Below are 24575 nucleotides of genomic sequence, written 5' to 3' on the forward strand. Positions count from 1 at the left end.
AGCATTATGGCTAACATCCTTTGCGCTCAACAGACAAAAGAAATACAGGTTTGGAACAACGTGAGCAAATTATGACAGAATTTTTATTTTTGTGTTAACTATCCCTAACATTTCAGAAATCCAGCAGAATTAGAACAGATCTGTATTTATAGGTGAGAACAAACCATTTTATTCCACAAATGAATTAACATCGGAAAGATCTGTTTTTAGTTTTTAAAGAAAGCCACAGTATACGTCACAAAGTGTATTTCACACAGCTTCTTCTGCCTGCTACATCTCTTATCTGACAACCTACATTTGATTCTGTACAAACATTTCTAATGCATCAAGCAACAGATCAAAGCAGATCTCAAGCTACTGAAAATCAGGGTAACCAGCCAAAAGTTATTGCTGGGAAAAATAAATAATATTTTATATTATTATTCGACACATGTACCAAAACAATGGGTTCCGATAATAATTTTAGACCATTTTGATTAGTCCAACGAATCTCATTTGGTGTAAATAGCCCAGATTAATGTAATTTGATAAACTCATGTTAGAAATTCTAAAGTGACTGGGGAAAAATAAATATAAACAAAAATACATGGGGGAAGCGAAGTCCCCCATTGTTTTGCATTTATGGGATGGAAACCCCTGAGGTACGTCTATGCATCACGCTCTCTGGAGAAGAAAAATGTTATAGAAGGAAATCTTAAAAAATACAAAAAAGCACAGAAGATTCATACAGATTTCTGTTAACAGTCCTATCAAGAAGGCAGTAGCACCAAGGGAGCAGGGGGGTTTCAGTAATGGGGTTTGAAAAGAGGATGATATCAGGTGCATTCTTGGTGCTGTAACTTGTGCAAAACGGGGAGCCTTTTGAATATCCTTCAAAAATGTTGTGTTTGTTTTTTTTTGGTCCTCATTCTGTCAAATCGTTTATTGCACAGCTGACACAGATATAGTCCTCATTCTCAGCCTGCTCAGCAGACACACCCACACAAATCTGGTGGAACCACTGGTTACAGCTGCCATCACACTGGACCCAGTTGACCTATGAGACACAGGAGAAAAGAGTATTAAACCATGTGCACATTTTCAGACCCAAAATAACCCAATTACTTAAAAGCAAGAACGATAGAAAACACAAAAAACCCCACCTCGTTTCCTTCTGGCTGTTGACATAGTTTTGCTGAGCACACAGACCAATCCTCCTCGGAGTCTTCTGAATACGATGGATCAGACAGAGAGTTGGAGGGGGAGGTGGTTCTTTTCTCCTCTCTTCTCCTTTCTTTGTTCATTTTAGGCTTCTTTTTCTTGGGCTTCTTTATCTTGTCTCGGTGTTGCCCTTCCAAGTTCTCTTTCTCTAGACGCCGTTTGCTGTTTTTCTCAACCTTTTCATGTTCCTTCTTGGTTTCTGGAACTCCATCCTAGATGGAACGAGTTCAGTCAAAATTTCCCATGAGATCGCGTTATGGTTCTGTTCCAAAACCTAGTGAGCTGCCTTGCTGTCTGCTGCATACATAGGCAACATCCTAAAGCCTAGTGTACACTACAAGATTCACAGTCTTGTTTTATTCGTGCTGGTATGCACAATACATGACTGATTTAAGACTGGATGGATCAACTACACGACCGTTTGTCCCCGACTGAGGCCTTGTGCACACCTCGTATTAAGATGTGTTTTGGGTGTTCTGATCACAAGTGTACAAGCGAGACACATCACCGTTACACCTGGTCATCTCTTTTGACCACTTGTGTTCGGATTTCAAGGGGAGGGTCTCTCATTTCATGAGGACATACATCAATCATTACATTTGTGTTTTACTAAATGATAATAAAACACAAAAAAATAAAAAGACAAAAGAGGACTACGCTTAACTGAAATGGAACCTTAAAAGTGACAGATTTAGACCTCTCTACATAGACAGCAACTCAGTGTATCATATAAATCCTTTAATTATGTGCAATGTGACATTGCTAATGCTATCAAAGCACTTGTAAGCAAGGAATGTTCTCCCACCTGTCCTTTGCTGTGTGGGGGACTTCTGTGAGGTGGACTTCTGTCTTGGGCAATGTGATACTGGTGATCGTGTACGCTACTCTGCAGGGAGTGTTGAGATGGGGTAAACCTGTTGAGCAGGCTGCTAAAAAGATGCTGCAGTTCAGGTAAAGTCACCTGCAGGAGCAGACCTTCCACCAACAGCTCCTCCAACTCAGAACTGAGGCCTGTAACACAATCACAGATATTTACATTAATTGAAAAACAACACTGATGTTGAACCTCTTTCTGCAAGCATGTATAAACTCTTTAGATGCTGCTTGCTCACCACCGAGAGGGATACATGGCTGTAGCATGTAGAATGAACTGTTGCTCCCTTCGAGTATAGGAGATGATGCAATTCCAGAAATGTGTCTTGCCTGTGGGTAAACAAATGATGATGTATCAAAAAATGGATAGAAGATCCATGAAAACATTATGCTATTCATTAAAGACCCTTTTAGTCTAGCATCTTCCAGTGTACTGGTCCAATCAAACACTCTCCAGAATGAAAATATCACTTCCCTAATACCACCTGCAACCCACAAGTAAGTAGGTTGATGGCTGTGATGTACTAAAGCCTTTTGGCTTAAAAAGTTTTGGTAAGAAACTGCCATTTTAATTAGACACCTGTCAACACAGGACAAGCACATTTATGGTGGTCTATAATTCACAAATGATTTGTACTAAACATAATCAAGCTCACTTTTCCATTAGGATGCTGTGTAGGAGGAGAAACCTGTTGCACACTGTGTTGCCAACGCACTGTTCTCTCAATCACATATCGCAGGGCATCGCCTTCCGGAAGCCGCACCCGAATCCGCTGTAAGGAAGCAAGAAGGGGCAGCACCTTGTCCAAAGGGGGTTTCTCTGACCGTTTGCAAAGTGGGCATAACCATGGTTGGCCTGCCTTGATGTCCTTGAACCCAGGCACACAGCCACTGTGGTAGGCGTCTCGACAGAGTTCACACTGAAGCATTGGGCCTGCGGGTACGGTGTGACACAAGCACACTGTGGGGGCCAAACAGCTGGGAGAAGACTGAAACTTTGACTCATTTGAGGCCCTCAGGACTAACAAACTTTCCAATTCTTTCTGGCGTACGTCTCCGAGAGTGGCCATCTGTTAGGGGAAGAACATGAGCAGTCTGAGCAGGAACACAGAAGCTTTATAGTCCATTCGATTTATGACAAATTCAGGGCTAAACAATAAGGATGGCCCAGGACCAGCGTGACAGTTTCAGGCCAGATAATAAAACCATCACTTGCCCTAGAGGGCCAGTGCAGCGTTATATTCGTAAATGCGTTTTATGCCTTGCAAACCTTTTAAACATTTGTTTTTCTGTGATGCACGGAACATTGTTGCTAGATCTACTCACAAAAAGTTGTGATAGTCTTGGAAGCATCTGCTAGAATGGGTTAAAGATTATAAGAAATCACTGCATGTCATTGTTTTCAGTAAAAGTTATGTCATAGTTGGGTGATAAATTGTATCAGCGTCGGAATAGAACTTTTACACTAAGGCGCGATATTTGCCCCCCGAATTTGATTTTCAGGGGCATATTTTTTTAATTTATTTTTTTACCTATATAGGGCATATTTTTTCTAAACATTTAAAATAAACATCCGTTTATGTCAAAAAATATTCAATCAATTAATTAATACAAATTCTCAAGATTAAGAATTCAATAACTTTTTCCATAGGAATTCAAATAAACATCAACTCATATTTTATGCCATATTTTTAACTAGGACTACAATGTAATAATAAGAACTATATCAGGTGTTATAAATAAAATTTATTAAGAGGGCATTTTTTGCCCCCACATTTCAAATTTCAGGGGCATTTTTGTTTCGTGTAATTTTTGGTTGCATGTTTGCCCCAAGCTCCCCTTAATTACTGAACCTGCATTTTACATACATTTGTATTTAGTCTAAAATGCAATGAAAAGCCAAAATTAGACATACTGCTGAAGCTGTATCTTTGCTTGTAGAAAGCGCTCTTTCCACGTCACAGAGAGAGTCCAGTTTTACATCAACTTTCTTGCAGAGTAATGAGACATCCTTGGCTTTTTTCAACTTTGACTTCTGAGGCCCCGTCTCACACCTAGGACAAAGAACCTTAAGGATACAAACACTCGAATTAATTAACAGAAACAAATGTATTTTCTTCAGGCAAATAATGTAGTTATTCAATCTGCTGGGCTGGGTATTGATACAGTTTTCCCAATTTGATAAGCTCTCGATTAGTGAAATGGGTATATTTCAGTAATAATGTCCATTTTGCTTACATATGAAAGAAATTCTCTCCCAGCTAATGCCGTTAATTATACAGGGACCTTCTAACTAGGTACATTAGAAAATATTTTTTACATCATTATGGCACATTTTAGCTTTTTAAAAATGTACAAATCCATGTATTCCATCAATAAATATGATATGATACTGCATATATTATATTTTGTTACATGCCTATTGTTTAATGCATAATTTATACCATTTACAAGTATTTACATTGATTTGTAGAACAGGTGCTAAAAATCTGAAATGTCTCTAAGAAAACCGGCAGTTTTGTAAAGAGCTTTTTTAAATGAGCGCATATTAAACTGAGAGCACTAGAATGGCTTCTTTACCTCATCTGTGCTTTTCATGATTAGAATTAAATGTTTATTAAGAACAGAAAGGGTATTTAAAGAGACATTACTCAATGACAAATTGATTGCGTGGATCTCGTCTTTGGTCACACGTTACACGGTACGAGTCAAACCAAAATTTTACTCTCAACACGTAAAAAGGATGCTAAATTTCTTCGCCACTACTCAAACACTGGTGAGTGAAATCTGAACACTTACCAGCCAGTGGCTAATCGAAGACATTTTTAGTCGTAAGCGTGAAATTTGGTCTCATATGCAAGTGATTGACTAGCATTGTAGAGGGTTGCGCACATAGTAAAAGATCAATCTTGGGATATAAGAATCAATATCGAGATCGTTCAAATGAAGAAAATTGATATTTGTACCTTTTCCTATATAAATAAAAAAAATAAATAAAAAAAAAAATAAAAAAAGAGAAGTGCAGTTGCATCTACCTCAAGGAGAGAATGGGATGAGTTCCTTAACAGGAATGTTTTAGCTGCGCTCTCCTTCCAGGCCTGGACCTCAGACACTAAACTTTCCAGTCGGGTCAAAGGCTCCAACATAACCGCAATACCTCTGGCTCTTGACACTAGTTCAGACAGGGTAGCGAGAACAGGGATACGCCCACCAACCTGCACAAATAAATATGTTTATATGGACTGAGCGGTACAGATGTATCCAACCACATTACAAGGTTACAGAGCACTAACACACCTGAAGAGCATCTGCCTCCTTTATCCACTCTCTGGCCCTGCTGACACAGTCTTTGAGCTGAACACAATTGGGCAGAAATGCTGGGATACTGTCCACTTCCTGTATGGCTGCTTCAAGAGTGTCAATGCTATGACGAGGTCTGAAAAGAGCAAAACCATAAATGAGTGTAAAGATTATTTTAAAGGAGCAAAATCGCCTTGTAATGAACAATTGTATCCAAGTAAGAAAAAAAAAAAATGCCAACACTGGGCAATGTAACAATAATAGATCAATCCAGTTAATCTGCCAGGAAGCAGCTTTCAACCAAAATGCATTCCCTGCGCATTTTTACTCCCCATCAGAGCTAGCGTGACCATTCATGTGACTTATAAGCCATCAAACTGAAATAGGCCAAAAATTTGCAAGTAAAATTTTGCCAGAACAGTTTGCAAATCATTTTGTTGAACAATAAACTTGCTCATTACACTGCCAAATCTAAATTGCTAAGAGTGACATGTGAACCTGATCATGTGTTATGTTGCATCTATTCTGACTGTAAACTAATAAGTATATATCATTTTTTCAAATGTTAAAATATATTTTCCTATCCTAGCTTAATATGCAGTCAACTTTAAGTAACTTGAAGTGTCTCTGTGGTGCTATAAAAATATTGATGTCTTTGAGCATCCCAACTGCCCGAAACATCAACTAATCTGTTTGTTTAATCAACGGAAGACTGAGGGTTTTCGCAACTCCATTTAGTAGAAATTACACACATCAGGTTTAAATACAAACTGAGCTCACCTAGCAGTGAGCATGTTATGAGCCTTTTCTTCCCAATGTTCACAGACAGTGAGTAGCTCCTGCAGGCGGGCCATGGTTCTTTCCACACAGGCATGCGGTGCCAGGCCCACCCCTTGATCTATGAGCCTCCTCATGTAGTCTAGACTGAGGCTGGCCGGCTGATCACTGGCTTGCTGAACGGCCTCCACCCAGCGGGCCTGCTCCAGCCTCTGCCTCAACACTGCCAGCTGAGGCAACTCCACATCCAGGCCTGCACCTTCATCTAGGAGGCCTTGGAGGGCAGAGGAACCAGGCATATCCTCTGCTAGGAGATCGGAGCTCTGCTGCTGGAACTGTTCAACACGGTTCAAAAGAGCCTGAGACAAGAAAAGTGAAAAAGTCTGATCCAATTTATCTGGGATAGGCCTAGTGATGAAAAGGCATTTAGAATTTAACAGCGTTTAATGTGTGTTTAGGTACCTTTAGGAAAGGGGCCTGTCGAATGGTACAGGGCAGTTCATACAGCTGATTGACAAACGACCTCAGTTCCTCCACAGTGAGCTGATTCTGAGACTTTCCACCACCAGAGCGATACCTATCAACACAAATCAGTTACAAGTAGAAGTACATAGGCAATCCGGCATCAGCTTAAAGCTAGCTAAATTGTATTAAAGCTTAAGTGTGCAAATTTTTGGGGTGTTAAAATTCTCTCATATCATAAGAAAGATTTTGTAGGTTGATTTCTCCTAAAAGTGTAACACTGTGGCATTATCAAAACATTGTTTCTGTTTGTTTGAGTGGCCTGTGCAGTCTGACACAGCACAAGTGGCTCAATAGATGGCACGAGTTTGGGGTGGGACTTTACAACCAATGAAAGAGGGGAGGGTTTCTGGAATCAGTTTGAAAACTGTGATTGTTTTGGCAATTCCATTTGGTGACACTATTGGTGGAGAAATTGTACACTAAAGCTTTAACTTTTTTTTTTTTTTACATTAAATGTAATTAAGTGGATTTGTAAATCCAAAAGGTACCTTGTCTGTCTCTTGCCATTGAGGAGTTGTTGGGCCATGGATGCACTCCTCTCTGCATTCTGGATTACCTGACGCAGGTAATTTAGCAAGTCAGTCTCGGGGTATATTTTCTTCTCTGCTTCCACAACCAGCGAGCGAAGCTCCTCAAAATCTGTGTTTGAGGAAAACGAAATGCATTACCTTAGACAGGAAAAAAGGACATTTCAAAATGTGACCACCACATTAAAATCGGAATGAAAATCCTAAAAAACTGGTGTATTGCAGTAATAACTTACCACTTTTACTGTCTTGATTCGCTTTCAAAATTTTGTTAACTTTAAATGCCCAGTCATCATACGATTCTGCACGCGATGTCACAGCCTGGAACACTGGGTTCAGTTCGGAAAGGGTGTATTTATAGCTGTGCAAGTAAAAAAAAAAAAAATAAAAAAATAAAAGTTAATTTTGGAAAAACGTACATTTTTTTAAATAAAAGCAAGACCTCTCAGATAACATTTTGTAATTGCTACTTTTATCTCTAGTCTTAAACTCTTTAGATATTTTAATGACTCCAGGTCAAACATCTGTGGATTGTGCCGATACTAGGGATGGGCATTCAGTCATTTTATAATCCAGTTCTCTAACACACAAAAAAAAACGAGCAACCGATTATTTGAAATGTAGAATTTAATTAACTTTCAAATTTTGAACCTGTTTTTCTTAAAAAAAAAAAAAAAAAAAAAAAATTTATAAAACAAGATTCATTTTGAAAAAATACATTAAAATACACACACACACACTCCAAGTCTTCTGAAGCGATGCAATCACTTTAAATAAAGGCAGAATTTTCTTTTTAGTTGAACTAACAGCCAGATTTAGGTGAGAGAAGAAGTTTCATTGATGCTCACAGCAGTTAAAGGCACAAAGGAAAATCAAATCGCTTTATTCGAATAGTGTTTTTACTAGTCGAATATTTAAAGCTAAACAAGTACTCGATTAATCGATTACTTGTTCTCGTCCCTAGCCAACACCGATAACTTTGGTGGTAAAAAAGGCAGATTAATCAGCTGATAGTTAAAAAAAAAAAAAAGGAATTTTTTTCTTACTCTAACAGGCACAGACAAAGGCTGCAAAAGACCAAAATCATTTAAATCCCAGATGCGTGTTCTTCGTAGTGCAACCAAAATTCCAGTAATAACCAGAAAAAAAATTCAGATTTGGAACATACTGTGGGACTTTTAACTCTAAACAAGCCCCAAATACACACTGGACTCTTATTTTGAAATGTCTATGCTTCCAGCTCACACAAACACTAAGGAACAATCATGCAATTTTACAATCATCTATCATTTATTATAATAGAATCACTATAAAGTAAATTCTGTATACTGTATGAGCAGTTATTAACAGCAGATCATTTTTCATCAATAGCAGATAATCAGCGATAACTTGTCAACTGTCATGTGTCTTTTTTTATAACATTTCACATCAATAATTATGAATCAGTCCATAAACAATGATGGTGGCAGATTATTGGCTCCGTTACAATACTCTATATGTAAATATTCACCAAATTAAGCTTATTGTAGCCTATATATTTGACAGATTAAGGGTTTTGGTCACGGAGGAATAAAAAAAATACATATCAGCATCGAATTTTGCCAATAATGATAGTTCCAAAAAGTAACTATCGGAACAGATTAAATCGGTAAAACTGATGTCGTTCAACCTCTAATAAACACCTATGGTTTGTCCCTGTCAAGACATCGTTGTTGCAATGCATGCAAACACTTACTTGAGTGTGTAGTTGCTAACAGGGCATGAGCAAAGATCCTGAATGTGGTGAAGACAGACCAGCTGGTCAGGACTACAGGGACAGGTGATGGCAGACAGGTAACAGGTGGTCCGGCACTTAGCACACTGCCTTTCCTCATCTGGCAGTATATCATAGTCAACCTGCTGGGAGTGCCACAAGCCCTAGAAAGAAGCATAAATACAATGGGATCAATTAAGAACAGACAAGACAGACATGCATGCAAACAGAGCAAGGGGTTTACATACAGATACTGATATAGTTTTTGGTGGTTATCACACACTAATTCAACCAATCCATTCATGACAGCTTAATGAACCCATTCTCATTGAAAGTGTCACCTACCATCTTATAAGCTTTCTCACGGAGCTCCTTCTCCTCCTGAATCATGGAGCTCATGTCCTTCTGGACTGCAGAGGCCAGTTCCAACTCTAGACTGTCTGCCTTGTTGGCAATGTTACAGGTCATCTCATCGTGGGAGAAAACACAGTATCGGTTCAGAGATCGGTAGTGCTCGATACACTGCCGACCGAGAGGCATCTGAAAAGCAAGATAATAATTTTAGTTCATTAAGTTTTAGTAGTCACTGACCATAAGTTTGTATGGTATTAATGATGACTATCCCATATTAATTGCCTTTTACCCAGTCGGCTGTGCAGAAGTTGACTGCCTCTGCAAAGTTAAAGCCCTGGTTGAATCCACTGTGATAGGCCCTTGGAAAGGTAATGACAAACTCGCCAGCACACTGGTTTGTACGGTAAATCTACAGAGGATGAAAGTTAATTGAATAGCTGCATCTCACACGAAGATAAAAATAGAAGAGGAAATTGGAATGAGATAAAAGTTCATCAAGAAAAAAACTTCAAAAGGCCTTCAAGCTTGAAGGTTGTATAGGCCTTATATCTACTTCAAGACCAGACAGACAGATAAATCTAGGAGGAATTACAGTCATAAAATGTCATTTTTGATCATCTACTACAGGAAAAGTCAAAGAAGAAAAAGTGTGTCAATTTCGGTAGATGTAGCTTAAAAGCTCTTGGAGTTAAACAGAAATTTTGGTCTTGGGTTAAAGGGATAGTTCACCCAAAAATGAAAATTCTCTCAAAATTTACTCACCCACATGTCATCACAGATGTGTATCACTTATTCTTCTGCTGAACACAAATTAAGATTTTTAGAAGATTATTTCAGCTCTGTTGGTCCATACAATGCAAATAAATGGTGGCCAAAACATTGAAGGTCCAAAAAGCATATAAAGGCAGCAAAAAGGTAATCCACAAGACACCATGTCTTCAGAAGTAATATGATAGGTGTGGGTGAGAAACGCATCACTATTTAAGTCCTTTTTTTTTTTTTTTTTACTATAAATCTCCACTTTCATCTTCTTTTTGGCGATTTCCATTCTTCATGCATATTGCCACCTACTGGGGAGGGAGGAGAATTTATAGTAAAAAAGGATTTAAATATTGATCTGTTTCTCACCCACACCTATCATACTGCTTCTGAAGAAATGGATTTAACCACTGGAGTCATATTGATTACTTTTATGCTGCCTTTATATGCTTTTGAGCTTCAAAGTTCTCATCCCCATTCACTTTGTATTGCATTGTATCACCCTACAGAACTGATAGATTCTTCTAAAAATCTTCATTTGTGGCAGAAAAAAGAAAGTCATACACATCTGGGATGGCATGAAGGTTAGTAAATTATGAGAGTATTTTCATTTTTGGGTGAACTATCCCTTTAAGGTGCAGTAACATTTACATTTGCATGGACAAATAAGTCATGGGCAGATGTTGAGTGTGTGTGTAAAACCAGCAAAAAACTAATAGACAAGCATTCTCTTTAATGCTGCACATTATACTCTTTGAGAGTTAAGATAAAAACAAACTCGCCACTAAAATGATATCCATTGTGAATATTCACTGTAGCAGTGAACGAAGCACCATCCTCAAAGAAGTCACTTCCTACTGGTCAACGCGGGGAACTTGCCAGTCAAAGTTCACTAAACTTGAACTCTATGTACAGTTGTGCTCAAAAGTTTGCATATCCTGGCAGAAATTGTGAAAATATGACTGATCATGGTAATGGAACTTTATAAAGAAGGGAAAGGATATAAAAAGATATCCAAAGCCTTGAAAATGCCAGTCAGTACTGTTCAATCACTTATTAAGAAGTGGAAAATTCTGGGATCTCTTGATACCAAGCCAAGGTCAGGTAGACCAAGAAAGATTTCAGCCACAACTGCCAGAAGAATTGTTCGGGATACAAAGAAAAACCCACAGGTAACCTCAGGAGAAATACAGGCTGCTCTGGAAAAAGACGGTGTGGTTGTTTCAAGGAGCACAATACGACAATACTTGAACAAAAATGAGCTGCATGGTCAAGTTGCCAGAAAGAAGCCTTTACTACGCCAATGCCACAAAAAAGCCCGGTTACAATATGCCCGACAACACCTTGACACGCCTCATAGCTTCTGGCACACTGTAATTTGGAGTGACGAGACCAAAATAGAGCTTTATGGTCACAACCATAAGCGCTATGTTTGGAGAGGGGTCAACAAGGCCTATAGTGAAAAGAACACCATCCCCACTGTGAAGCATGGTGGTGGCTCACTGATGTTTTGGGAGTGTGTGAGCTTTAAAGGCACGGGGAATCTTGTGAAAATTGATGGCAAGATGAATGCAGCATGTTATCAGAAAATACTGGCTGACAATTTGCATTCTTCTGCACGAAAGCTGCGCATGGGACGCACTTTGACTTTCCAGCACGTAAATGACCCTAAGCACAAGGCCAAGTTGACCCTCCAGTGGTTACAGCAGAAAAAGGTGAAGGTTCTGGAGTGGCCATCACAGTCTCCTGACCTTAATATCATCGAGCCACTCTGGGGAGATCTCAAACATGCGGTTCATGCAAGACAACCAAAGACTTTGCATGACCTGGAGGCATTTTGCTATGAAGAATGGGCAGCTATACCACTTGCAAAAATTTGGGGCCTCATAGACAACTATTACAAAAGACTGCACGCTGTCATTGATGCTAAAGGGAGCAATACACAGTATTAAGAACTAAGGGTATGCAGACTTCTGAACAGGGGTCATTTCATTTTTTTCTTTGTTGCCATGTTTTGTTTTATGATTGTGCCATTCTGTTATAACCTACAGTTGAATATGAATCCCATAAGAAATAAAATGTGTTTTGCCAGCTCACTCTTGTTTACTTTAAAAATGGTAAATATATTACCAATTCTCTAAGGGTATGCAAACTTTTGATTTAGGAAAAACCCTAATCCAGGTATGTACAATAACAGTATGTTGACTTTGTTAAACCAACATAAGAATCGTTCTATGTTTTTTGTTTGTTTGTTGTGATTAATGGCTTTTATTATGTGCGTTTAAGTGTGGCCACTCACTGGTACTCCATGGTCCATGAGGACATTTGGGTTCATGATGGTGACCAGTTGGTGGAGCAGGTCTGGCTGAGACTCAAAGAGCTCTGGGGCCAGGTTCTTCATCACACTCTCCAACTGCTCAGCAGCGTAGCCAGGGGCACCGTACCACGTCTTTGGCTCTCCCCTACAAATCAAACCACAAAATTTGAGTGGAACAACAACCTTATAACATAAATTACTTTTTTATCTCAGTAACTATTTAAGATGCTACGAAAACAATATTATTAAGCCATGCACAATGTGACACTGTACATTAAGTCAGTGGTTCCCAACCCTGTTCCTGGAGGCCCCCCTACACTTCACATTTTGGATATCTCCCTGATCAAACACACCGGATTCAACTCATCAGCTTGTTAGTGGAGACTCAAAGACCTGAACTGGGTGTGTCAGAAAAGGGAGATATACAAAACGTGCAGGGTTGGGGGGGGCCTCCAGGAACAGGGTTGGGATCCACTGCATCAAGTTATTAAAGAGTCAATACAAACATTACTGCACCACATAAACATTTTTATTTACTCCAATTTCTGTTAGTGTGGAAAGTGAGAATGGAATACCAGTGCAAATAGTTGATGGAATAGCTCCAGTGGTCCTCAATATGCCAGCAGAAGGATGAGAAGCACATGCCCACATACAGCCATGGCAGCTTCATCCCACAGATGTCTGCTGTGACATGAGTCAGCACAGATGCATCCAACACTGGCATGTTGTTGAGGTTCCATCCACTACTCAGATAATCCTAGACAAATTAAATACTTCTGCATAAGTGATTTGTGAGCTCTATTACAGCAGCAGATATAGAGTGGGAAGAAATCTCTGCAGCATGACTAGAACTGTTCTGGGCCTTCAAACTGGCAGAACTTCAGTGCATTTCAGGTTATTTCTGTACCTCCTCCTCCGGTGAGACTTTGAAGGTGCCATTCTTAACAGGGAAGCCACTTCCAAAGTCCTTTGAAGCAATATCAGCCCCATACTCCACAGTGACATCCTCCTCGATTGTGCTAACCAGTCGCCAGAACTCCTTCTCCACCAGCTCTGTGGGAACCATCTGCTGAAAAATAAGGCCGATCACTCCATATCCCAATTATCTTAATTTTTCCCCAACAGTCATTTGCATAATGAAACTGAAAATATGCTTTTATCAAACATACGTGAACAGGCATGTTGAAGTAGTCTGACTTGAACGAGTCAGCCATATTCCCGAAGGTGCGGAGGGTGTAGTCACGGGAGGCCTGCTCAAACCCAAACGCCACCTGTGGCTTACCACACTCCTATGTTGAAGAATACAAAAATTACACCTCAGCAAATCACAAACATCTATTAAATGCACCAAGAAACGTCATCTTTACTGCGCCTGACATTGGCAAACAAGTAGTAGGTAATGTCTGGGTGCAGAGAGTGCAAACAGAGCAGTTTCGCCAGTGCTAATGTTGAGAATGTTGCTAAGGATGAAAAACAAACGTGATGAACAAAGAAAATCAGTTTTGGCAGATGTAGACATTTGGGGTGTGGCTCACCTGAGCCAGGCACTTGGGGCATCTCCAGTCACCTTTGGGGACATCGTGGAGGGGTGGGATCAGACAGAACGTGTGATAGCTGTCGTCACACCCATCACAAAGCAACAGTCTATCTTCATCACCTCCACCCCCGCATACCAAGCATATGTACTGCTCCACCTGTGGGGAGAAACCCCAGAATATTGGCACAAAGGAATGCAGTGCTTGCTTTGTTTTGTTTAAATGTTAACTGGCTTTTCACCTCCCCTCACCTTTGATTTTTCACCTTCAGTTGTTGGCTCAATGGGTTCTTGTTTCACCTGGACTGGAATTTCTTTCACTGGAAAGAAATATGTATGGTAAATAAACTGAAGACTGCCAAAACCATTTAAACTGATTTTTGGAAGAAATGTAGAGGTAAAAATATCAAGGATCAATACCTGGTTCTGTTTTAGCCACACACAAGCCCATTCTCCTCCTCAGGTTGGGCTTGTTTTCACACACCTCGCCCTGCTCTGATTTAAAACAGCGGCCCTATGAAGAGAAAGCCAATAAGAGATTAAAGGCATTACCATCTAGTTTGAACAAAATGGATCAGGCATGGATCAGAGAGAGCTGATAAAAACCACAAGATTTCAACAAATCAGCTCTACCTCTGTCCGCTTGGCTCGACGAGCGATACTGCAGGTTTCTACTGGCTGCACTGACTGGCGCTGGGGCAGGTCATGGGATTTATACTCCTGGTCTTTGGTGTCATTCGTCAGAGTAGGTTTCTGAGAGTTCTGTTGGACAAAGAGATTCCATAATTGTTAACTCCAAGCCTGTATACTTACAATAAAATTTTTTTTTTAAAAAACACCTTTGTATCTACAATGGACATTTTTATTTGAAGAACACAGATGCAGGTAGATGCATTTATATAACCACTATCTGTGCACATGTGGCTCCACTCTTATCTAGTTAAATGGAGGGCAACATGACAGCAGGGTGGACATCGTTAAAGCCAGTAAAAGTGAGAGGCAAAGCAGATCACCCCTAGGGTATTAACCAAAGCAGCAGGCAAGTGGGTCTATTCAATGAATTCACATGCCTTTAGGGATGGGGGGCAGGGGACCGAGGGTACAGCACTGAAAAACATGCATGACAGAAAATATTGTTAACCACTAAACCCACAAGAACAGCAAAACACAGACTAGCAGCTACTTAAAACAAACAAAGATGACACCCTATAAAACATGCACAGAAACAAAATCACAAGTTTGGGTTCATAAACTGTTGTTGTTATTATTCATAGTTCAGCTTCTTTATAAACTACTGTGCATGCTACCAAACTGACTAGGGATGACTATTTGACTAGTGGGGCCAACTACTAACATTAATATTTTTAGTGGTGGTGGTTTAAATGGTAGACGCAATTCACAAATTGAGAGACGCAACTTCTTGGAGAGTGTTTTTGCGTGATGATAGCTTCCTGTGCTTAAAAATGAATAACAGTCAGCACAGTAAAATCTTCGGTCTCTTTAATGCTTTAAGTTTAGTCCATTTTTGCACCGCTGCTGTTTTAACCAAAGCGCCACATCAACAACACATTACAAGACGATCTCCGTCTGACGTTAAATCCTCTGCTTTGAGTAATGTTCCCGTATTTGTGAGGTGCTTGAGATTAAAGTATTTTGCTGATTCTGTCGGACACAAATAGTTGCTGTAAAAAAAAAAAAGGTGTAAACTGCATGATGTTGTGAACTAGATGTGAACCCGCGCTATCTTGCAGTTCTGCACTTTTGAATGCACAGCGAGGATCACCCGGAGACTCCCAATCTCTCTGTTTACACTGAAGTGCGTCATTCTGCATTCAGGATGCATGGATAAGAGGTTTTGTGCCATTCTTTATTGGAGACTTTCTTATTACTTTGATAGTTTTGTGCAATAAGATGCTATAGTTATTTTGCCTATTTATTCGTTGAATATCCGTTAGTTACCATTTTTAAGTGATGTGCTTAGCATCTATATATCCCTCTTAAACGATACAAGTTAAGCTCAATCTACAGCATTTGCAGGATAATGTTAAAATTAATTTCGACTCATCCCTCCTTTCCTTTAAAAAGCAAAAATCGAGGTTACAGTGAGGCCACTTACAATGGAAGTGAATGGGACCAAATTTGAGAGGGTTTAAAGTCAGAAATGTGAAGTTTATAATTTTATAAAAGCACTTACAATAATTTTTCTGTTAAAACTCACGTATTATTTGAGCTGTAAAGTTGTTTAAATCGTTATTTTTACAGTCGTTTTTGTGTTTGTTGATATTACATCGTCATGACAACGAAGTTATAAAATTGGCTATAACTTTACACAGAAAAAGTTAGTAAGCGATTTTTATCACAATAAAATCATGTTGACATGCATATTGTTTGTCTTGTGGCTATACTTTTGAAACAGTGAGTATTTTAACATTTATGGATTGGCCCCATTCACTTCCACAAGTGCCTCAATGTAACCCAGATTTATGCTTTTTTTTTTTTAAAGAAAAGAGGGGCAAGCCAAAATGTATTTTTGTGGTAATCAACATTATGCCACAAATGCTGCTGATTGAGCTTAACTTGTGTTGAACCCGAGATTATTCCTTTTACACTGACTAGTTATTTAAACAACCAGCGGACTATTCGATTATGAAAACTGGTAATTTTGCATATCCCTAAAACTGATTATTTCAAGGGTTAGCGAATCTGTACTGAATATACACAGTGCAAAAATAAACTAGGGCACAACGCTAAATCAACTGGGGCACTCTTTCTGCTCTGACACAGTTAGAGCAGTTGGGTTCTCTGCCAAAAAAATTATAAATGGACAAAGGCTGTCAGGAATTTGAATGAATAACAACCTACATGCATGCACTATCACGAAGAATATTAGGAAAAGTGGAGGGAAAGAGAACAGAGAGAAAGGGGAAGTTATGCAATCACTTAAGCAGCCTCACCATAAGATAAGCTCCTGCCTGGAACAGGTAGTAAGGGTAGAGAATTCTCTCATAGTGTGCACGCAGGTGAGAGCCAACTGCTTTGCCGGGAGCAAAGCCCATCCTCAGCGCGATCTGAGTCCATCTCCGCTCTTTGCAGACCACATCAAAACCTCCCTCCTCTTTGACCAGCTAGACAGAGACAGGGAGAAGGGTCAAATACCAACCACTGAAAGGCATGTTTGAATTCATATCAGACTTTAAATGCTACATGTAAGAATTTTTAAGCATCTGTTGCTGCATTACCCAAAATTACCTGTGGATTAAAGAAATAGTTCACCCAAAAATGACAATTCTCTCATCATTTACTCACCCTCATGCCATCCCAAATGTGTATGACTTTCTTCTGCTGAACACAAGCAAAGATTTTTAGAAGAATATACCAGCTCTGTAGGTCCATTAAATGCAAGTGTACAAGTCAAAGATCCAAAAAGCACATAAATGCAGCATAAAAGTAATCCATACGACTCCAATGGTATAATCCATGTCTTTTGAAGTGATCTATTTGGTTTTGGGTGAGAAACAGACCAAAATGTAACTCCTTTTCACTATATATCTTGCCATTGCAGTCTTTTGGCACGATCATGATTTCAAGCTCGATTACACTTCCTAGTGCTTGACAAATGCGCAGAGCGCTAGATTGCACTAGGATGTGTAATCGAGCTTGAAATGATTGCCAAGGAGACTGCTGATGTCAATATTTATAGTGAAAAAGGAGTTACATTTTGCTCTTTTCTCACCCAAAACTGATTGGATCGCCTTTATGTGCTCTTTGGAGCTTCAAAGTTTTGGTCACCATTCACTTTCATTGTTTGGACCAAGAGAGCCTATATATCCTTCTAAAAATCTTTGTTTGCAAAAGAAAGTCATATACATCTGGGTTGGGTGAGTAAATGATGAGAGAATTTTTATATTTGGGTGAACTATTCCTTTAAACTAGGTGCATTATGAGAAAAGCTTAAAGGTAACCTCAGCTCTACCTTATAGAGCACATACAGGTCCAGGGTTTTGCGCTCGACATGAGGAATTTTCAGTGTGCAGCCTTGCAGTTCCCAAAACTTTGCTATCTGGTCCAGGAAGTTGAGCTTCACTCTGGTTTGGGCCTGTGAAACAGTACATCAACAAAAAAACAAATCCATCACTATAACTGCTAGAGCAACCAGATGAATTGGTTACAACAATGACATCTTTCCAAAAGTGACCTTCACTTTTTGTTCATGACCTTTAAGCGGTGACACCTAACCCAAAGCTTTCAAGTCTGGCAGGCCAAATAGAGGTCACATAGGTTGATTTAGCACTAGGGTTGAGGGTTAATAAGTCTACCAAAGAGACCACATGAATATGTCTGCAAATACAAAGTACCTAATAAGCTGCAGAAAGATAAAGGCCTCACCTCTAACTCATTAAGCCTTTGAATGCGTGGGGTGAAATGCAGTCTGTCCACATCACAGGCAAAAGGTGGCTGCCATCCCTGACATAAATAACAAAAAATGTGTTATGCTCTTATGGTTAACATTTGTCACACACACACACACACACACACACTTCAATACACAAAACAATATAGAGACTTGATTTCAGATGGTCCTGATTTGCTATTCACTGAATCATTTGAGACATCTGCACATCAATACAAAAGTAGGCACGATGCATAAACACAAAATATCAAATTTATAAAACAGTCCAGACATTTGCATCGTTTTGGAATCAATAACGTTCTTTATAAACAGTTATGTACTACAACAGGAGTTATAAAAGCTTTTTATATTGAGATGGATACAGATAAAGACGACAAAACATCTCTTTATCTTTCTACGGAGGCCGTTTGAGGGCGATATTTGTGAACAAGGCAAATATAAATACATATATATAGCCAAGACACAAATTGTGTGCAACCCTGCAATGTAATGAACACATTTAAAACGCAACCTGCTGTGAATTTCGCTTCTCGCTTGCGTTATTTACATCGAATTTCAGTTTCAACGGCCAAATGGCAAACCAAATGCAAATCTACAACTCGTACAACATGGAGGACAACGGAGAAGATCAATTGCGCCACTTGAAACTACAACTGTACATTTGGAGTTAAAACGAACTCATTTCTTTGTTATACGACAAAAACGCGGTGGCAAACAAGCGGTTTTACATTAATTACCAGCAAAAGTGGCCATTGTTAGTTAATGGTATTCTTTCCGAAACACTGTATAAACTGTACAAAAAGAAATAAACTCTTTATCAGACTTCAGTCTTGTTAAATAAACACTACTACGCATTTTCTAACAAAAGATATCCAAGTAAAATAACACATTTTAAATTCAGCGTTTTGACGTCGGAATAAAAAGAGGAAGTAGTTGAACTGAAAAACGTGTACCGTTCATCGTAAAATGTTTTGACCTAATGCAAAATAATGTGGAGAAAAGAAATGCTTGTATTAGGTTGGAAATTCAGTTATCGAGAAATGACTTGTTCTTATATGGGTGGATGACTGCTACCCAACATTGAATTTAGAAGACAATAACAGTCATTATGTTCTGTCCTCCAACATCTTCCAAAATCAAATATGTATTAAAAGTATGTGCAAAAAGTCAATTGTGATCCTCAAAAGCCAGAGCATTAACAAAAAAATAAATAAAGTAACTGCTGTTATTATGGTAAGTTGCACGCGAGTATTCACGCATTGCTTGTAGCTGCGCTCACACGCGCACGCGCCGTTGCGAACGTTCGCAATAGCTGGAGCCGCAATCCGCCATGTTGAAAAACCTGCCTTTTAAAAAAAAGAGTTTCGGGATTTATCTGAGGGCTGCGATCTACGAGTCAGAAAGGCGGTCGAGATGTGGTTTTCATTTGACAGTTCTGTTATGCGTCGAAGAAACTTACCGGGGGCGGTCGGATCTTGCAGATGCCAGTATTTTCTGCAATTGGACGTATTTTGTTGATGAACCCGAAAGGGTCGGCAAATTCCTCCCAACTGGGCTCAAAGACAGGGCACTCCGGTGGTGGAATAAACTCGTTGGGTCGTGAATTGGTCATTCTGGGGAACTTGATCCCAATGATGACATGTAGAAACTGCAGTAAACTGTTTGAAGTTGAAGTAAATGGCTTAATTAGTCTCGATAATATGCCATGGTAAAGAATGATTACACCTGAACTCCGACCATTAACATCCTCGTCCACTTTAGGAAACGTACACACAAACGGAGTGTAGACGTTACAGTGGTTAGTCGACTTCCGCTTACAAAAGTAGAGACGCTGAATTCTCTCCATACATAAAAAAAATTACATTGGTGAGAATGTTGTAAGTCACTGTTTAAGAAAGTAAAAGGCATGCTTAAAATTCTCCCTAAGGCATGACAAGTGAGAATAAATAAATAAATACACCGATCAATATAGAACCATTTATGAGACGATCATTACAACAAAGCTTTTGTTATGTAATACTGGTCAACAATGAACAACATGATTCATTAATAATAAAAAAATAAAATTGCTTAAATTAATTCTATTAAAGCAAATGAAACATTTTACTACATTAAAGATCTGATACACCAAGATGTCCCATTTTACTAAGCTTTATGTTTTTTCTAGGCTTTATCACCTCGCGAAATAAGTAAAATAAACAAATTAAATAACAGCCATTACTCTTCACAGAACCCGTTGTAACAAACAAAGCTTTTATACACGTATATGACAATAAAATAAATAAAAACATTTTTCTATCGCAAAAGAAGAAAGTAGGCTGCCTTGCGCGGATTGTTTTAAACTACCGCAGCTAAGAGCTTCATTTTTCACCGGAACTACTTCTTTAAATGGACTCTTTCAAGTTGCCCACTCGGAAGTAACAGATGTTGTTAAAGGAAGATGCATTTCGCTTGAACACTCGCCCGACTGACATCTCAATTCACAAATTAATCACATTACACAGTCAAAACGTTTTGTTTGGCAAAAGCATCTGAATATATAATCCTTGCACCGTCACGTGACCCGAATTCGCAACACGGTATCCTTAAAATACGGTGCCAAGACAGAAAGTATCTCACCGTACTGGCGTTGCAGCAATTTAGTAGTTGATTTTTGTATTTACATATCTTTGTGCCGGGGGTCCATCAGCATCCACCGGAGAGCAGTATCTATGAGCACGTACCTCACGTCAACTCGGAAGACTTGTCGCCCCAGTAATAGGACAACTATCCCCGGTTGTCTGATCCGCCTATCGGAGGAAACTGCTCCACTGATTCTACCGAGGGAGACCGGGGTGTGGCCGGAGGAATATGTTACCAACACATATCATCGCCACTTAGAGAATTGTATTGTGTGTATGTGTGTGTATATATATACACACACACACAGTGTTGGGGAGTAATGGAATACATGTAACGGGGTATTCCACTACAGTTACAATTTTAATCATTGGTAATTAGAGTACAGTTACATTCAAAAAGTATTTTTGATTACTGAAGAGATTACTTTGTATTTTATTGTCATTTGTTTCTTTTAATATTTAGTCCTTTCAGATGGAAAACATTTATACGTATAAATGATGCAATACAAAGTGCATTTGAACAGCGGTGAAACACTTTCTTATAATGTGTTACATTCATACGAGCAGACAGAGAAGTACGTTTGAAGTAAGTCTGAAGCAGAAGAAATAGAAATAAACCTTGTGTAAATTGTCAGCTTTATGCTAAGATAAAATGCTATTTCTAGCCTTTTTACATGCACGTTATCAGGCACGATCATATTTTTTTATCAAGAAAATTCATGTTGGATCATAATTTCTTTTTTTCTAGTAAGACCTTTCATATTAGGGCAAAAATCATATTCTTGATAATACATTTTGTATTGTTTTCCTGTAAATATCTAAAAATCCTTAAAACAAGATCAATTTGATTTATCTTGTTTTAGAAACAACACTGCATAAGATATTTCGGTTTTTCAGAGAATGTATTTTTAACATGTGTATTTTGTCTTACTGTACTGGCAGAGTTTTTATAGTCAAAACAAGTGGAAAAAATCTACCAGTGCTGAAGAAGTAATCCAAAGTATTTAGAATACGTTACTGACCTTGAGTAATCTAATGGAATATGTTACAAATGTAACCCACCCAACCTTGTATGTGTATGTGTGTGTGTGTATATATATACACACACACACACACACACACACACACACACACACACACACAGTATATAGTTGCACTCACTGCAGCACTTCAAGTCAGGGTGGTCAATTTGCTTTTGAGTATGGAGCATTTCAGATCAAACAGGGGTTTTCCCCCCTTTACAAAACTACAATAGACATCTCTTTTTCACATTATAGATATTTTGGATGCATTGAAGGACATTTATCTAAAAAATGAGTCACTTTCATAATAGTTTAGGATTGTATTTTTATTTTATCATCACTTTTTGTTACTTGACAAGCATTGTCCTTTTCCCCAGTTTCTTCATTCAAAGAAGTGGCTTTGTGTATTATGAAAACTCAAGGACAGATGAGATGGATTGGCAAGGGCCTTGTGTTAAAAGGATAGTTCACCCAAAAATGAAATTTCTCTCATCATTTACTCACCATCGTGCCATCCCAGATGTTTATGACTTTCTATCTTCTGCAGAACACAAATGAAGATTTTTTTTAGATGAATATTTCAGCTCTGTAGCTCCACACAATGCAAATGAACGGTGAGCAAAAATTTGAAGCTCCAAAAACACATAAAGGGATCATAAAAGTAATCCATAAGACTCCAGTGGTTAAATCCATGTATTCTGAAGCGATTCAATCGGTTTGGGGGTGAGAACAGAGCGAAATGAAACTCCTTTTTCACAATAAATTTTGACATCAGCAATCTCCTTGACCATGAATCACGATTTCAATCTCAGTTAAACTTCCTAGTGGCATCTAGCACTCTGCACATGCGCCAAGTACAAGGAAGAGTAACCAAGCTTGCAATCACGATCGTGATTAGAGACTGCAATGGCAAGACGTACACTGAAAAAGGAGTTACATTTTGGTCTGTTTACCCAAAACAGATTAAGAAGACAGGGATTAAACCACTGAGTCTTATGCTGCCTTTGTGTTTTTTTGAGCTTCAAAAGGTCTGATCACCATTCACTTGCATTGTATGGACCTAGAGAGCTGAGATATTTTATTAAAAATCTTCGTTTGTGTTCTGCAGAAGAAAATAAGTCATACACATTTGGGATGGCATGAGGGTGAGTAAATAATGAGATAATTAGAATTGTGGGTGAAATATACTTTTAAGGAATGTTTAGAAGCATTGTCTGCATCTATGTTATTTTCAAAGAGACTTGGTGATAGACGGGAGCAGTTGTACATATGTCAGTGTGCATATTGGCGGAGTATGAAATGTTTCACAATAATAAAAAAAAAAATGAATCTAGAAACACTACATTTATCTGCACTTTGCAAGAAGTGCAAAAACTGGACCTATAGAGGTTTCTCCAATAAGAAAGCCATTAAGTTGCACTGTCAAATACCATATCATTTTCCAGACAGTAACTCAGACATGTGCTCTATTCGTGATTTACCCTGTCCAATGCCACATAGAAGCTCTTCTTGTCATCCACGCAATGCCAGCCAATAGGTCCAATCTCACAATCAGCACAAATAAGGTACTTCACTTTGCCAACATCTTTGGTGAAGCCCACATTCTCAAATGTGTACATGTCGTCAACCAGCCAGTGAGCTGTTAATGTGTCCCCTTCCAAGGTCCCGTCTGACTGGCCAATGGAGGTTTTCTTTCTCATTGAAGGCAGAAACAGCTGGTTAATGAGAAGGGGCGTTTGCATGGAGAAAAAAAGAGGACATTTATATCTCAAGAAAATACATAACATTGTATACTTGAAATTTGTATAAGACTATAATTTTGAAAATTACTAAACTACTGTAAATTATGAATTATCATGTAATGTATGTTTCACACCAATCTCGTACAAAATTACCTCCTTTTCTGCAAACACTGCCATGCCTGGGCAGAGCACCTTGGAACCACATCGTTGGCACAAAACTGCTTTCATATTTTTGCCATCCTCTGACACAAGAGAGGGGTCTACAGATCTTTCGGGAGAGGAAGTCTGTTTACTGTCATCCATATTAGTAAACAACTGAAAAACAAGACATACTATAAATTAGAATATAAGATATATAGGTTGATTAGTGTTCGTCTGTCAATGCAAATCACATTCATTTAATTAACTGGCTAGTAATGAAGGATCCTCACCTCTGAATTAGACCATAAGGACAACTACTTCCGTTCGAGACAAACTTATTATCAAAATATAGTCTTTGAAATGTTGAGTACAAATAAGACAAGCTACGTAAACTAAAACAGTAGACGATATTGTAGAAAATAAACTAGCGGTCTCTGGTCGGCTGCTGCTAACATTTGCGCAACTGCTAAAACAGACCGGCTAAAAATAATTCCCGAATCTTTTCGTTCCACCCAGAATCACCCGACTCCATTTTCAAACTCTGCAAAGCAATGAATGTGTGCACACAATCGTAATATTCTTCAAAAATCCAATTAAAAAGTATGACACATATGTTAGTTATTTATAATGTAATTTATATTTGCAAATAACATCCAGTTTTAGGGAGTAAGTTATACGCATATGTCTAATAAAGATTGTACTTTTAAAATGGACTTCAA

General features: G+C 38.7%; 2 protein-coding genes across 3 annotated transcripts; both read right to left on the minus strand.

The window, feature by feature from the left end:
* Positions 1-64: 64 nt before the first annotated feature.
* Positions 65-20191, minus strand: LOC127426361 (lysine-specific demethylase 5B-B-like). 2 transcript variants are annotated; one of them, XM_051673126.1, is made up of 27 exons: positions 19790-20191; positions 18306-18383; positions 17893-18015; positions 16874-17044; positions 14553-14681; positions 14340-14433; positions 14172-14239; positions 13921-14079; positions 13555-13674; positions 13293-13451; positions 12961-13142; positions 12368-12530; positions 9599-9718; positions 9301-9495; positions 8938-9119; positions 7439-7563; positions 7164-7314; positions 6613-6727; positions 6154-6509; positions 5371-5509; positions 5109-5288; positions 3989-4141; positions 2730-3143; positions 2313-2403; positions 2006-2211; positions 1143-1412; positions 65-1036 (listed from the first exon to the last, which is right to left on the minus strand). In XM_051673126.1, the coding sequence occupies exons 1-27, from the start codon at positions 20174-20176 to the stop codon at positions 905-907; spliced, it is 4662 nt and encodes a 1553-aa protein (XP_051529086.1). In that variant the 5' UTR covers positions 20177-20191; the 3' UTR covers positions 65-904. The 2 variants fall into 2 exon arrangements, with proteins under 2 accessions (XP_051529086.1, XP_051529085.1); XM_051673125.1 differs by having other exon boundaries at positions 13293-13454.
* Positions 20192-22254: 2063 nt separating this feature from the next.
* Positions 22255-24385, minus strand: rabif (RAB interacting factor). Its single transcript, XM_051673172.1, has 3 exons — positions 24147-24385; positions 23869-24030; positions 22255-23688 (listed from the first exon to the last, which is right to left on the minus strand). The coding sequence occupies exons 2-3, from the start codon at positions 24016-24018 to the stop codon at positions 23440-23442; spliced, it is 399 nt and encodes a 132-aa protein (XP_051529132.1). The 5' UTR covers positions 24019-24030; positions 24147-24385; the 3' UTR covers positions 22255-23439.
* Between the last annotated feature and the right edge of the window lie 190 nt (positions 24386-24575).

Source organism: Myxocyprinus asiaticus, chromosome 35, assembly GCF_019703515.2.
Source record: "Myxocyprinus asiaticus isolate MX2 ecotype Aquarium Trade chromosome 35, UBuf_Myxa_2, whole genome shotgun sequence".
Classification (NCBI taxonomy): Eukaryota; Metazoa; Chordata; class Actinopteri; order Cypriniformes; family Catostomidae; genus Myxocyprinus; species Myxocyprinus asiaticus.